The sequence below is a fragment of the Plasmodium malariae genome (assembly GCF_900090045.1).
Source record: "Plasmodium malariae genome assembly, chromosome: 10".
NCBI classification, from domain to species: domain Eukaryota; phylum Apicomplexa; class Aconoidasida; order Haemosporida; family Plasmodiidae; genus Plasmodium; species Plasmodium malariae.
The window spans coordinates 252,851-269,064 of NC_041784.1; the positions used below are offsets into that span (position 1 = coordinate 252,851).

The window sequence follows — 16,214 nt, forward strand, 5'->3', positions numbered from 1 at the left end:
TAATATGAAAACAAGTTGCAAACTTACAATGACCACAACACATTGTAGAAAGGAAAATTATCAGGTAGTACTTCTGTTTTGTTAATTAGTTGTGCTACACATTTTATTGTTGTTTGTAAATTTGTTCTTTTTCTTGTATATCTATTATGCAGACGTATTTTCTACATAAAACATATGAGAAAACAATTTAAAGATGAATATAAAGACTATTACATAGTTATAAAATACTATAATAATAGTTATGATAAAAGTTTTAGCACTAATTTTTTTTTTATTTTTTTTTTTATTCCTATTCATATTTAAGTGCGTGTTATATTTTCTTCCTCTACGTCTAATATAACTATATTCTGATGAATGTTCGATCATCCTGTAGCCATTTATAACAACGTAAATTCCGTGTTGTGAGAAAGTTTCGTAAATACAAAATTGATCTACTCAGAAATGTGAGAAGTAGTTAATCCATTTTAATTTTGCTTTTTTTTTTTTCATATATGTAATTTATTTATTTATTTATTTTTTACTAAAATACTACAATTCGTTAAAATTATACTCATATTATGAGGTGATTCAACAATTTGTTTACTAACTGTTATACCGTCATAAATACCTCTATACAATAACAGGGAGTAGCATTTTTTCCTTTTTGCTGTAAACTATTTTGCATGTATGTATATATATATATATACATACATATATACATAAATACCCACGCTTGCATATAGTTATCCTAAATTATAACCTATTCAGGCATCATCCATAACCATTTTAACTCATAATTCCATACTATCCGTTATTTGGATAATTATGAATTCTTCAATTTTCTTATTCACTCTTTTCTATAACATTATGGCATGTGTAATGGTTTTTTATATTTTATATAAATATATATTACATATATTCATGTATATAATGATTTTTTTACTAATATAATACCCAAACATTTAAAAGCTTGATTTTTCAGGTCCAAAAAAAATGAAAAATTTATGAAATTTGTACTATATGTGAAACATTAACTTTTAATTGTAATAATAAAAATAAATATATTATTATATATACAACATATATAAACATATACATATCTATATAATATAGAAAAAATAAAAATATAACGGCGACGGGACTCGAACCCGCAATCTTCGGTTCCGAAGACCGACGCCTTATCCATTGGGCCACGCCGTCATAATTATTGAATTCTTCCATATTTATTTAATATTATACTTTTTTTTTTTTTTTTTTTTTTTACTTTCTATTCTTTGCTCATATGCTCCATTTGCTATTTTTTAGCGTTTACTTGAAATTAAAAAAAAAAAAAAAAAAAAAAAAAACAAAAAACAAAAAAGGAAATCTTAAACGTTTAAATACGGTTCAATAGAAAGTTTTTAAAATTTTTTATTAATAATTATTAACAGATGAAATATTTCGTGCGTTTTTTTAATCTCTTTTTTACATAAAAAAAAAAGAAAAGAAAAGAGTACGTAGCCTACTAAGTAGCAACAACAAATGTAAACAAACTGCTTAATTTTCAAAAAATAGAAAAAATGCTTGAAGAAATTATTTTACAGTATTATATATAATATATAATTTATAATATCTATTATATAATACGAAAATAAGGATTAAAAAAAAAGGGAGTGGAAAATGCAAAATGGGAAATATAACATAATAGGGCTTATTCCATTAAATATTTCTTATAATTTAATATGTGTTTCCATTTATATCTCATAAAAAAATGTAAGAGAAAAAAAATAAAAAAGAAGCAAAAATAGGTATACATGTGTTTTATTACTATATTAGTATTCATCTTTTTTTACTTTCTTATGCATGTACAAAATGGGTAATGTTATATACATACAAATCTGTATACTTATGTATACGTAAATAATATTAAATCCACAATGTTCCTAACTCTCTATTTTGCAATTCCATAAACCATCATTTAAGTAATGGATGTTTTCAACACATGTGTCTTTATTTATTTCCAAACTAAACGATAAAAATAAATATATATTATTATAAGTATGCATACAAAAAAGGTAAAAAAAAAAAAAAAAAAAAAAAAAAAGACAAAAAATTAAGGGCATTCCTACATTTGTTTCGATGACATGGTGGTTATCCCAACTGCACACGCGAACTCCTTGTTTTCTGCTCGAATTTGCTGTACAGAAAAGCCCAAAATACATAAGGGTATGTATATGTACACATATGTTTGTATGTATGTGAGCATGCAGGTACAAGCACATATTATTATGCACCCACCCACATATATATATATATATATATATATATATGTAACATTACAACAACTGTATTAGCTTCGACGTCATCTAATTTTCCACCGGGAGATGTTACCCCTGGACACATTATATTCGATCCTCTAAGGACATGTTTTATTGCCCCTTTGTCGACTTGTATTTGTGGCATTATAAATGGATCTAAAAAAAAAAAAAAAAACTGAAACTTATATGCGTGTATATGTGCATGTATAGATATATGTATATATATATATATATATATATATATATATATATATATATATTTCCTCAGTCACGTTATATTTTGCCCCTCTACATTGTCTTTTGTCGCCGCAAATTCATATGTGCCTATTTTCGTAAAATATACACATTCATCTTATTACATCTGTGTAATAATTTCAAGTTGGGTATCCAAGGACCGTTTCTTATTTGAAAAAACAGAATCTCGTTATTTGCAATAAGTACAGTTACGTGATTTGTGCTGAAAAGGGAACAGTTAAAAAAATAGTAGGCATATATATACATAAATACATACATACACATACGCACATATATACAAACATGTGTACATGTATTAGCATATTTACACGTATTATCTTGTCACGGCATTAACTATTTTTGCCCAGAAACATTTGCAACCAAATGGCTGTAAATTTTGTTTTTATCTTTATTTACCATTTCCCCAAAAATATGGGTCCCTTTTTTGGAAAAATACCTTCAATGAAATCTTCCAATTTGGGATATTGTTTTAGTATCTTTAAAAAAAAAAGAAAAAAAAAAAAAAAGAAAACACTAATTTTAGGGCTAATTTTTGTAGAATAATTTTTTCCTAATATTACATCAGATTTTAAGGCTGCTATAGCAGCAGAATTTGCATTTAATTTTATAATAGAATTTACTGCTAACATTAGAACTAAAATTGTATCATAACGTATACTTTTACATTTAAATTAAATACACCTCTCACTATTCCATTAAACTAGAACATAACAAATACAGTTTTTTTTTTTTTTTTTTTTATTCTTTAAAAATTAAAAAAAAGCACATTACTGTCATTTTGATACTTCTCTGCACTGATGACTTCATTAAATTTTGGGAAGAAATGTTGTCAACACAAAAGCCCTTCATTGTTCATAATTTTTTTTTGCTAAATTTGGAAAAACACACATATAGTACCTACTATTAAGGAAACAAACAAATTGAATAAAATTCGCTTTTATGTCTTCAATTTACTAAACAAGCTTTTTTCTCTTTGAAAATATATATTATATAAACGAAAAAATAAATTTTCATAATATTGAAAATTATCAGTTCTGAATATTAACGTAATAATAATAAAAAAAAAAATAAAAAAAAGGGGACCTGTGTTTTGCATATGGATAAAAAATACAGTAAAAAGAGCACATATTATGTTTTATTCTAAAGGACGAAACAAATTTTGGTGTTTCTTGTTTGCAATGATTGTGTATAGAGGGTGTAAATTGGAAATTGTAAACTCCTTTTAATATAATATAATATGAAAAAAAAATTTACTTAAAAAATGACAAAAAAAAAAAAAAAAAAAAAAAAAAGAAATGAAAAAACACGAAAAAAGAGAAAAAAAAATAGTTAAAATATACATAAATAATGTTTGAAGAACGCCGTAGAATAAAAAAAAATTTCAAGTGTAATATATATATATATATATATGTATATATACGTATATACTTATATATTTATCTTCAGACGAACGTATAAATATCTACTTACGAAACTTAGCAACATATTTTTTATGTGCCTTAATAATGGTTCTTTTTTTGCGTTTTAAAATGGATTTGAAATTTAAGGACTGATGATTCAAAACTCCTTTTAGTTAATTATTTATTTGCTCATTTATAAATAATATTCTTAATACCGAAACAAAAAGGGGAACTCATATATATAAACATACGTACGCACATACATACATGCATACATACATGCACACATACATGCACACATACATGCACATATACATATAAGTGTACAAATATATAAATTCGCATACAAATAAATCGAAATACATATTCATATACGCATATTATGTGGGAATGTACTAATACTAAAAATTACGAATTAAAAAAGGATCTCAAATATAAGTAAAAAAAATAAAAAATAAAAATGGAGAAGAGTATATGGCTTTAAAAATATGCAAAATAATAGTTACAAAAAATACAACTATACAAATATTAGCATATGCAAAAATTATCAAAATAAAAACAAAGTAAATACAAAAATGAGGTTTTGTAATGTAAATACAGAGATTCTAATGATTTCATAATTAGGGCATAAATTGTCGTACACATATATATATATGTATATATAATATATTATGTATACACATATGTATATGTACATGTATGCATAGATATAGGAAATGAAACTTCCCTTTTTATTTAAACAAACAGAAAAAAATAGGCACTTATGTGTACCTCTTCGTTCATCTGGATATCCACTCATACTCCCTCACATTTCGTAATTCAACTATGGGCGTATGTCTACATATTGCGGTTTACAATTTTTTCCATTTTGTACATTTTTTTCTTTGTTTTGCTTTTTCTTTTTTCTTTTTTTTTTTTTTTTTTTTTTTAAGGCATACAAATAATTTATGAAGGTAACATACTACAAGCTTCAAAAAATGGTGAACACAGAAACAACCCAAAACAGGCAAACATTAAAAAGAAAATTTTGATATGTTAGAAAAAAAAAAAAGAAAAAAAAAAAGCATTTCCCATTTATTCCTTTTGCTCATCACTGCTTGGATTTTCAACTGTATTAAATTCATCAGAATCTTTGTCAATATCTTTGTTCTTATTAATATTGATATTGCCATTACAATTACTATTATTTTCTCCCTGTTCATTTATCTCGTCAAGATTTGACTTATCACTGAATGAACAGATTGTCATGGGCAGGTGGTGCGAAACAAAAAAGGAAGTTGGTGTTTTAAATGAATCAGCATTTATGTCCATCTTATTATTTTCTAAATTTTCCAATAAATTTGATAGTACTCCATTTTCATTTAAGTCTTGCATTGATCTTAATTGACTCCGTACATCATCATTAGATATCATCCTTCCTTCAATTATTTTAGCAAATGCATTTAAATTTAATTCTACTCTGTTTAGGTAGTCTAACAACCCAATTCTGTGCTTTATACCTTCGACAATCTGCGGGAGGGAACAAAAATGATACAAAATAATATATATATATATATATATATACACATTACGCGCTATACTACCACTTTCATATGTATACATACGCACATATACCACATTTTTTCTTCACCTTTTTCTGTATTAATTTTTTGTTTTGTTTATTTTCATTTTTCCATTCCTCTCTTATTTGGTTTAGTGAATATTCTATATCCACGTCCCACTTCATGTCCTTGGCAAAAAAAAAAATAAAATAAAAAGAAGAAGCTCGTAGATAAGTGTAATCGCATATGTATATATGAGTTCACATGTATGCAATAGGGTTATATTACTTCTTATATATATATATATATATGCACATATGTATGTATATATGTACACCCATATGTTCATTTTTATACTTGAATCAAGTTCATGATGGTCATATTGGAGGGATCAAATTTATTTTCAGAAGCATCTCCAATGTTTGGTATTGATATGTCATCTATGTTCACATCTAATTCTATGTTTGATCTTCTTATTTCGTCCAAACTTAAGTGAAAATCATTTACTGTTTTTTCTCCGTATAATGTTAAAAGAGAATTAATGATATTGTTAGGATCTACACTGATAGATTCCAAAATTTCTGAAATTTTATTCCATTCTTTTATTAACAAGCTCATACATTCACTTTGTTTTTCCCAGTATTTACATATAAGATTGTGTTCTTCTATTTTTATCTCTTTTTCTTTAGCACTCATTTTGGGCTTTATGATGTCTTCCTTTTTCTGATAGGGACAAATAAATATTAAAAGAGTGTTTATGTGTAAATTCATATGTAGTGTATATAAATATTTATATATATGTATGTATGCACATATTTCTTCCTATATATGTTATAAAAACAGCGTAACGATTGAAAAAATAAAAGATAAAAAAACTTAAACTTCCAGTCACCAATTATCTGTACTATTTGTTAGTGCAGCCAGTTGGGGTGTTAATGTAAAATTCATTTTTTAAATTTCTTAGAGTTATAAGTTATGTTACTCTGTTTCGATTTACTTCATTTTGTTAAGTTTCAACTCTTTTTTTTTTTTTTTTTTTTTTCTATCATTCTGTGTGTCTTTCTCTCTTTCTCTATATATCTATATCTATCTATCTATCTATCTATCTATCTATATATATATATATATATATTTATGTATCCTTTTTTGCACTATTTAGGTTCATCCCCTTTCTTTTTTCCTCAGTGCTTACTAATTCCTCCTCCTTAGAGGGGGCCACGGCATTTGCCTCGATAAATTTTTTTTTTATTTCTGCGTTTATTTGGTTCCCTAACAAAGCAATTAGCTTTAAAATCATATTTTTTCTTTTCTCGTTAAAGACTTCCTTAATTTCTGCCCCTTCCATGCTTTTTACAATAAATTTGTAGTAATTGGTTGAAACCTACAATAAAGAAAAGTCAATGCAACGTGGTCATCCGTGTCAAACATAGCAAAGTAACGATTATTTTTGTCATGCAAACTATGAACGACTTAAATGAACGCACATGAATATAAACACTATAACATCTCTTCCTATTTTCTGTCAATCTGTGTTTTTATTTATTATTTTATTTTTTTTTCTCTTCCTCTCTCATTACTGTCAGAGCCAGATTCAACAACTTTGCGTAATTATTTTTCCCAGCTAGTTGAGAGTAATCTAGTGGTTCCATAGAATATTTTTCAAAAGGGTTAGGTATATCATACTTTTCCAATAATCCTGTGACGTGCTGAATTTTCTTTAATTTTATCTCAGTTGCTTTTCTAACTTTACTTGAGTCTAGAACAATTTTATTTTTTAAATCAATTTTTTTTTCATTTCTTACTTTGGACTTCGATTCGTCAAATATCGAAGCTCTTTTTTTTTCTGTAACATTTTTGTCAATTTTCAAATTTTTTAACTCTTCTGATAATATATGATCTTCTATTTTTTTATTTAATTCTTTGTCTTCATCAATATTATCATCATTTTCCATTAATGCATTTTTCTCTTCATTTTTGCTTATTAATTTAGTATTTCTTTCATCCTTCGATAGCTTAAACTTCACACTCAGGGCCGAACCGCTTTTATTTCTCAGTGACGTTCCTCTAATAATGGACTTCAGCTGAAAGTATAAACAAGGCAAATGTATCTATGTAACAAGGATCATCAAACATTTTGGTAATGAAGACAATGACTCAAGCAATCATGAAGAGAATATCACACAAGTGGGTTGTTCATTAATAAAACCTTACATTTTTGTCATTTTCTCCTACGCTTAAAGATTCTTTCGATTTCTCTAATGATTCTTCAAAGAAAAAAAAAAAAAAAAAACAAACAAAAAAAAAATATGGGGGAAAAAAATATGGGGAAAATAAGATGGGAAAAAAATAGAATAAAAATCAGAACTTCCAAGTGCTTCTAAAATTTACATTAATTTAACAAAATATATGGCGCGCAAACCTTTTAACGATTCATCAGATATGGGTATATGACAAGATGCGATATTCGGAATATCGTTACTCTTTTGCTCGTAATCGGCGGTTATAATATGTTGCTTTACATTTTTATTCTGATTAATAAAAAGAGGAGAAGGAGATTGCAAAGTAACATGTGTAATATCATTAAATTCACTAATTTCAACTACTGATTTAGGTATTAATGCATAAAGTTTTTCATATAAATCATTATTTTTTGGTGAATCTTTCACTACATAAGGGTTGACTTCATCATTTATCGGAATGGCTGAACTATACATTTCAACTAAGGATTTCCCATAACCTATTTTACTTTTTTTTTTTTTTTTTACTTGCTTCTTGTTTTCTGTTGAGAATCTGATAAATGTAAGAGCATCTTTGTCTGCACGAGGAAATGGAACGAATATACAACTCTAGTCCGATGTGCTTACAACAAAAATGGGCACGTGCACGGATAGTTACACATGCATAACACAAATATATGCAAATGTACATACATAAGTACATACATAAGTGCATACATAAGTGCATACATAAGTGCATACATAAATACAAACATACATACTTATGCACATTCCACATATCAATGCATATTCGCTCCACTTATAAATTATTGGAAAGCAGTAATAGCATATCGAATAAAAACAAATGCACACATTTACAGTTGAGCAAACTGCCTAACTACATACACAAGCATAAGCACAGAGAATACATATGTTCGCTAGTTACCACTCTTAGAATCATTCGAATAGCTGTTTTGATAGTTTCTAATATCCTCATGCTTGTTTATATCTACGCAGTTGCCAAAAGGACATATATACATGTATACATATATATGTGTATATATGAATGAGTGTATGCGTGCATGTAGTTATACAGACATATGTATAATCCCTTTTCGCAGAGAGAAAGAAACTACACATGTGCAAACACATTTATACGCAGATATAAAGACGTATACACATGGACAAACATATACCGGAATAGTTCGTACTCAGATAAGTTTCTTTTCTGTGATCTTCGTACGATGAATCCTTTTCAAGGGTATGCCCCATATTTGCAAAATATTCAGGAGGATAATTTTTATATGTTTGAACATTGGGACTATTTCTATAACTTTCTTTTGCATAACTTGTTAATTTATCATGACAAGGTCTCTTCATAATTCTATCAGGATAATGTTTATATTTCACATTTCTATTTCTATTTCTGTTTCTATTTCCATCTTCATAATTCTTATCACTCCTCATATTATATTCATTTTTTTCCATATGTAATTTATCATTCATATTTTCATATAATATGTTTTTATTACCATATGCATCAGATGAACAATATCTATGGTAATCTTCTTCATTTAAATTATCATAATTGATAATATTTTTATTTGAACATATAACATCCATATTGTTTGATTTTTTTCTTAATTTATTATTATTATTATTACTATAACTATTACTATTATTATTATTACTATTACTATTACTATTATTATTATTATTATTATTACTATTACTATTACTATTACTATTATTATTATTATTATTACTATTACTATTACTATTACTATTATTATTACTATTACTATTATTATTATTATCATTATTACTATTACTATTGCTATTGCTATTGCTATTGCTATTACTATTATTATTATTATTATTATTACTATTATTATTATTATTATTACTACTACTATTATCATTATATTTTGGTGTACTATATTGACCTTTAATCTTTATATTACTTTTATCTCTACTATTATGAATTATATTATTCCCTTTAGACATTCTATTTTCAATTATAAAATTTTCTTTTCTTTTGTCATGGGATATTTTGTTCATATTATCATTTACAAATTCTTGTGATACTTCAGTTGTATCATTTTTATTATATTCAAAATTTTTGGACATGTCCTCAATTTCATCTCTTTCTAAATACCTTTGTTTATCTGATGGATGCAAATTCCCATCTTTTCTAAATGTATACTTCATATTATTGTTACTACCTTTGTTATTTTTCGCAGGATTGATATAGTCATATTCTGATGTATGCCCATATTCAGGCAGTACAATGTTGTTTGGCATATTTGGTACATTTCTCTCTAGGGGGTTAATATGAGAAGCAGGGTATATTTTCCCATCATCATTGGGCATACTTTTTTCCTCTATTATATCCTTACTATTTTCATGTCTTTGCATTAAATGGGGGCCCAAATATTTTGAGGGAATTTTTTTTTCATAAACATTTTTGTTTGAATAATTTGAGTCAATTGTACTTATGGAAAAATTATGATATTCCTTTTTTCTGTTACTATCTATATCTACAATATTTTTATTTGGAGGTTCATTCAAATCATTTTTTCCTACAGCATAGTTAGTATACATGTCCCTTTTCATACTAGAGTTATGATATTTCGATGAATGATTATTATTATCCCTTTCATCATCCATCATAGTATCATCATTATATTTACTACTGATAATATTATTATTATTGCTGCTATAATTGTTGCAGCTAATTTTATTGTTGTTGCTACCTCCTGTTTTCGAAGATAACGTAATAATTTGCTCTTTTGCTAAAAATGTACATGATTTAGGGTGTACCATACCCTTTGGTAAATTTTTACCTCTTTGAAATTCGTTATTTACATTATTTGCTAACATTCCATCGTTCATATTATTATGCTCCATAAACTCTTCATTTATTTGGTTATCATTTGATACTATTACATCATTTTTAAATATTTCCTTATTACTAACATTGTTAACAATATTTGGGTTGTTCTTCATTTCGTTTACATTCCTATGATACATTTTATCTCTTTGAATATACGAAGATGGTGCTCCTATTGTTGTTCCTGGTGTTACTCCTCCTGCCATTACATGATCTTTATAATCGGTGTGAATATATTTGTTTTGACTTTTTCCAAATTTATTATAATTACTATTCGTTATGTAATCATTTTTTTTTCCATACTTTATATTATTCATCATCATTTCGTTATTACTAGGTTCCATTTTGCCCTTATTAAAATTTACGTGGATGTTATTACCGCTAACGTTATTACCATTAACGTCATTACCACTAACTTCATTACCATTAACGTCATTACCACTAATATCATTATAACTCACATTATTACAACTCACATTATTACAACTCACATTATTACAACTCACTATGTTGTCATTAATATTAATGTTTGTATTGTTGTTCATGCTGCTACCAGCATTATTTACATCATCATACGCACAATTAGCGCTTAAATTATTCTCTTCTTTAAAATGACCTAATCTTTTAAATTTTGATCTGTCCTTTACTAAGTTGTAATCATCAAAATATGTTTTCTCTACATAATTGTTATTTAAATTAGCATTCAAGATGGTATTTGTTTTTTTCATATATTCTTTTTCATTATTATTCGTAACATTTAATTTGTCATAATATACTTTTTTTTTTAAATTACTACTATTATTATATAATTTGCTTTTTAACATATTTTCTTTTTCTATTATTTTATTATTAACCTCTTTATTATTAATCCTTTTATAACCATATATTTTCTCATCATTCATTTCTTTTCTTCTATTTCCACTGATTGGAAAATCCTCAACAATCCTAGAATTGTTATCAATATTATCCTTAAAACAAAATGTTTTCTCTGCCCTACTTTTTTTTATTTGCAATATATCGTTTAAATCTTTCTTCTTTTCTATCTTTTCTAAAATGCTTCTATTGTAATTATGCATAGTGATATGTTTTTCTCTAAGTGATCTGATACACGCAAGTACATATGCATATGCATATACATATATATATATATATATATATATATATATATATATAAATAAATGTTGTAGTGCGGAGCACCGATAATTTTATGTACACACTTTTTCTATAAAATGCTGTTATGCTTGTGTCGTTTACGTATGGAGGATTCACATATACACGTATATGTATATGTCTATGTATATGCCTAAGTATATGTATATATATCTATATATATATATACATATATGCATACACGTATGCATATACATGTATATGCATACGTGTCTCTCTTTACGAAAACGCTGCAGTACACAAAAATGTATGAACAAATAAAAAGGATTATAAAAGGTTAAGAAAACTACGCATATACTTAAAATCTTTCATGTTTTAAGTATTAGAAAAAAATAAAAAAACATATGCACTAATTACATACATGCTTATTACATACAGAGATATACAGTTACATTAATATTCTCTGCATAATATAATACATATATACGTGTACATATATATATATGTATATACACGTACATTCATGGTTATGTATCTCTCAAACTCCCATATTTTTATTTTCCCGTTGATGTATCATTTTTTGTTTACCAAAAACATTGAAATTTCATTTTGATATAACAAGACATATAATTGCATAATTAAAAATGTCAATTTTTTTTTTTTTTTTTTCTCTTTATCTGCAAAATGTAAAAAAAAATTTGTTAATAAAATTTTCCTTTTTTTTTTAGGGTTATGTGTGCTTATAAATACTTATAAATACATATACATACATATACATACATATATATATAAATATATATAAATATATATACATATATATACATATACGTATATATATATATATGTATAAAATGCGTTTGGTGAATTTTTACTTTTTGCAGAAGTTTTAATAAATTTATTTTTTACGTTTTAAAATTTATTTTCGTTTAATAAAAAAATTACAAAAATGATACGAAAAAATGTTCATTGTTCCGAAGAAAAAATGGAAGATACGAAAATAGTAAATAAAAGATACACATATGATTCATACATATATATATATATATATATAACATTAATTATAAAAAAATATCATCTGATCAGTTTAATATTAATTGCTATCATTTATAATAAAAAGGAAGAAAAAGATGAGAAAATACTATTATCCCTTATGTTTTCCTTTTATTTTGTTTGCAGTGTTTACACGCTTAAAATATTAAAAGCAAAAATATACTAAATTTTTTTGAATTTTTGCAATTTTTAGGCTGTATTAATTTTATATAATTAAATTATTTTTTTTTTTTTTTTTTTTTTTTTTTGTGTGTGTGCAATTAATTTTTATTAGTATATATTTTTTCAGTTTGTATTATTATTATTATTATTATTATTATTTTTTAATATAAAAGAGTTATACCAGAGGAAAAACAAACGCAATACTTGTAAATATGTTTATAAGCGTAATCTAAATTATGAAATAACTACTTAATTACAAGTATTCACAATTATTCTTTTGTTATTATACAAAGCATTCAATGGTAGGAAATGCCCAAAATATCTACATTTCATCAATAACTCGCGATTATTTGCCCTAAATAAATTATTATATGAATACACATTTTACAGTGCGCTTCTTCTTTTCTTTTTTTAAAAACATTCATTTGATTATTTCTTTTCAGTTAATACAAAATTGAATAATAAAAAAAAAAAGTTTAATAGTTGGTTATCGTTGTATATTCATATGTATACATACACACATGTATGAATGGTGTTTATTTTGAATTATGATTCATGCGAATTAACGAATACTATGACTTACAGTCATAAATACAAAGACAATTAAAATTTAATCAAAAACTTCTTCATAGAACAAATTGAAAAGGCAAACAAAATAAAAAATAAAAATAAAAAGTATACAGTAAAATGTAATTCTATACAATAGAAGTCCGATTAAATAAATAAATGGTACGCACATTCAAAGACAAATTAGCAGTGCCAATGAGACTTCTACAAAAAGGGGAAATATAAAAAAAAGAAAAAAGAAAAAGTAAAAAAAATTTGTTAAAAATATGATTTTCTTATACCTATTTTGTTTAATTTGTCTAAATATTCCAAACTCTTAGAACTAGGTATGAAACCGAAAGACTTGTGATTGTCCTATAAAAAAAAAAAAATTTTAATATTCCAATATAAATTTTGTAAAATGTAATTACGTACATGATCACACGTTCATAAAGATTCAACCATAGGAAATCAACGCGGTAGAAAAGTGTAAAAAAAGAAAAAAAAAAAAAAAAGGTGAGAAGTAAAAAACACCATAATAAAGTAAAACGGTTAAAAAGCAAATTTTATTATACTAACATAATAGACACATATGAAAAATGGCCATAAAGTAAAAAACTATCAAAGAATATTCACACATGCACACACATGTTACCCCCTCTTACAAATATGTACTGAGTACATATATTTACTAAAAAGGGCGTAATCTGATATATGCACGATATGAATGGAATTGTTCACTCGTTCACTCGTTCGCTTAATCGCTTAATTGCATATTTGCATATTTGCTTATTTTTTGTTCGTTTTTTTCATCATTAAATTGCGGTTTCACACATTTTTGCTTTTCTTACCGAAAGTATGAGATCGACAAAATTGATGACCTTAATTTTGTAGTTCTTCATGGAAACTTTTTCAACTGCATTCTTCAAATCCTCTACGTCAAAGAACAAAGGAACGATGGCATTTGCATGCCGATGAATATAAAACCCGTCTACATAAAAAATTGGAAACACTAATTCACTTTTCTTTTTAAAAGATAAATAGATTAGTGCATTTTGTACTTGTCTCTTCGATGGCATTAACTTCCAATATACATAATTTTTTTTAGAATCAACATTTTTCTTTTCCAAATTTTTTAAATTTAAAAATTCTTTTATTAATTCATATGCTTTTTGCATATTTATGCTGTGTATTTTAATATTATTTACATTTTTTATACTGTTACTTTTTATTATTTCTTTTAACATATTTTCAGCATCATATGGACATAAAAACATATAACATACTTGTTTATCATTTTCATGAAATATATATGGAGAGTTACTATAATTTGTTAAAATGTATACTGGTATAGGATTTAGTTTTTCTTCTATAGATCTTTCATGATATTTCTTTTTCCAAAAAAATAGATTGATTCTATTCTTCAGCAAGCATAACCTACCTTCATATAGCCTTTTCTTGTGAAATTCTTTATTTGTAACTAGTACATTTACACCATTTTTAAGACTATTATTCACTTTTAATAATTTTGCTGAATTTACCAAGTATGCATACAGCAAAATGAGCAAACACATCTTTTATATGTGTTAACTGGTCACGTGGATCTTTAAATGGTACCTGTTTTGGAAGCGGTGTGTAAACATTGCAAAATTTGCACGGATTAGTACGATTATTATGGATTATTATTATATGTGAATATGTATGTATATGCCTACGTGTTGTAAAATTTGAACAGACAAATATGTACATACATATATACAAACGTATACTTATGCAACGTTTTTTATGTCCAATTGATCTTATAACTTGAGGAAACGGAAAATTTACGATAAAAATGGAAATAAAAAAAAAAAAAAAAAAGATAGTTCTTGTGAAACATCTATTTCCGCTTAATCAAATGTTTTCATAATTCGCACAATTTTAAGAAAATCTTTTAAGTAAAACGCCTTTATTTTGGGCTGTTTGAAGTTTATCTTTGCGTTTTTTTTCTTTTTCTTTTGCTTTTTTTATTATTTTTTTTTTCTTTAATATTTTCCTTATTTTTTTCAGTTAAAAAGTTGCTATTTTAATGACTTTTTCTGAAATTTTTTTTTTATTTTTTTGTCTTCCGAATGTGCTAGCTATTTGTATATTTTTTTTTTTTTTATATGTATTTATATATATATATATATATATATTGTTCCAAAAGTGAAATTTGGAAAAAAGCTAATGGTACACTCGTTTCGCATAAGGAACAGTATCCTATCTTGTATTTATTTTTACGTCGTACATTTACATATACATATATATATAATATACTAGTTTATCCTCGTATAGCCTTGTTACACAAATAAACCCTTTTACAGCGTTCTACTTTTTGCCGTATAATGCTTTTACTCAATATGTATATTTCCGAAAATCCTTGCAAATTATTAATTTTATATAATTAGCAAATAGTTCTTGTTTATCTTATCCAAATTCACATATAGTAAACTTCCTTCTAGTAAACTTTCCTCTTTTTTTTTTTTTTTTTTTTTTTTTACATATATTTCATATTGTATCCTATAAGAGCAGCTATTTCTTCTTACAGTTCTAATTTACATATTTTCTCCCGTATATACAAATGTTAAGGGATAAAATAAATTAAAAAAATAGTTTTATATAATCAATCCTATTTTTTAGTTTATAAATTAAATACACACATTATTACCTCTTTATAACGAAATTTGAAAAAAAAAAAAAAAAAGGTTATAGAGTATATTTAATGATATATGTATTTCTGCAAA

At 25.4% G+C, this 16,214-nt stretch overlaps 3 protein-coding genes and 1 non-coding gene across 4 annotated transcripts; all 4 read right to left on the reverse strand.

The window, feature by feature from the left end:
* Positions 1-1,106: 1,106 nt before the first annotated feature.
* PMUG01_10015000.1 lies at positions 1,107-1,179 on the reverse strand. Its single transcript has one exon. It is a non-coding gene (tRNA).
* A 722-nt stretch (positions 1,180-1,901) lies between these two features.
* PmUG01_10015100 (cell cycle regulator protein, putative) lies at positions 1,902-3,380 on the reverse strand (the record flags this gene model as incomplete). The annotated part of the gene is made up of 6 exons (XM_029005329.1): positions 1,902-1,983; positions 2,088-2,155; positions 2,299-2,432; positions 2,636-2,733; positions 2,928-3,007; positions 3,303-3,380. The coding sequence occupies 6 exons, from the start codon at positions 3,378-3,380 to the stop codon at positions 1,902-1,904; spliced, it is 540 nt and encodes a 179-aa protein (XP_028861929.1).
* Positions 3,381-5,005: 1,625 nt separating this feature from the next.
* Positions 5,006-11,657, reverse strand: PmUG01_10015200 (conserved Plasmodium protein, unknown function; the record flags this gene model as incomplete). The annotated part of the gene is made up of 9 exons (XM_029005330.1): positions 5,006-5,440; positions 5,562-5,660; positions 5,830-6,195; positions 6,665-6,853; positions 7,050-7,580; positions 7,684-7,736; positions 7,892-8,287; positions 8,635-8,697; positions 8,885-11,657. 9 exons carry the CDS (start codon positions 11,655-11,657, stop codon positions 5,006-5,008), a joined length of 4,905 nt encoding a protein of 1,634 aa, XP_028861930.1.
* Positions 11,658-13,728: 2,071 nt separating this feature from the next.
* TIC22 (apicoplast TIC22 protein, putative) lies at positions 13,729-15,023 on the reverse strand (the record flags this gene model as incomplete). The annotated part of the gene is made up of 2 exons (XM_029005331.1): positions 13,729-13,824; positions 14,301-15,023. 2 exons carry the CDS (start codon positions 15,021-15,023, stop codon positions 13,729-13,731), a joined length of 819 nt encoding a protein of 272 aa, XP_028861931.1.
* Positions 15,024-16,214: the final 1,191 nt, after the last annotated feature.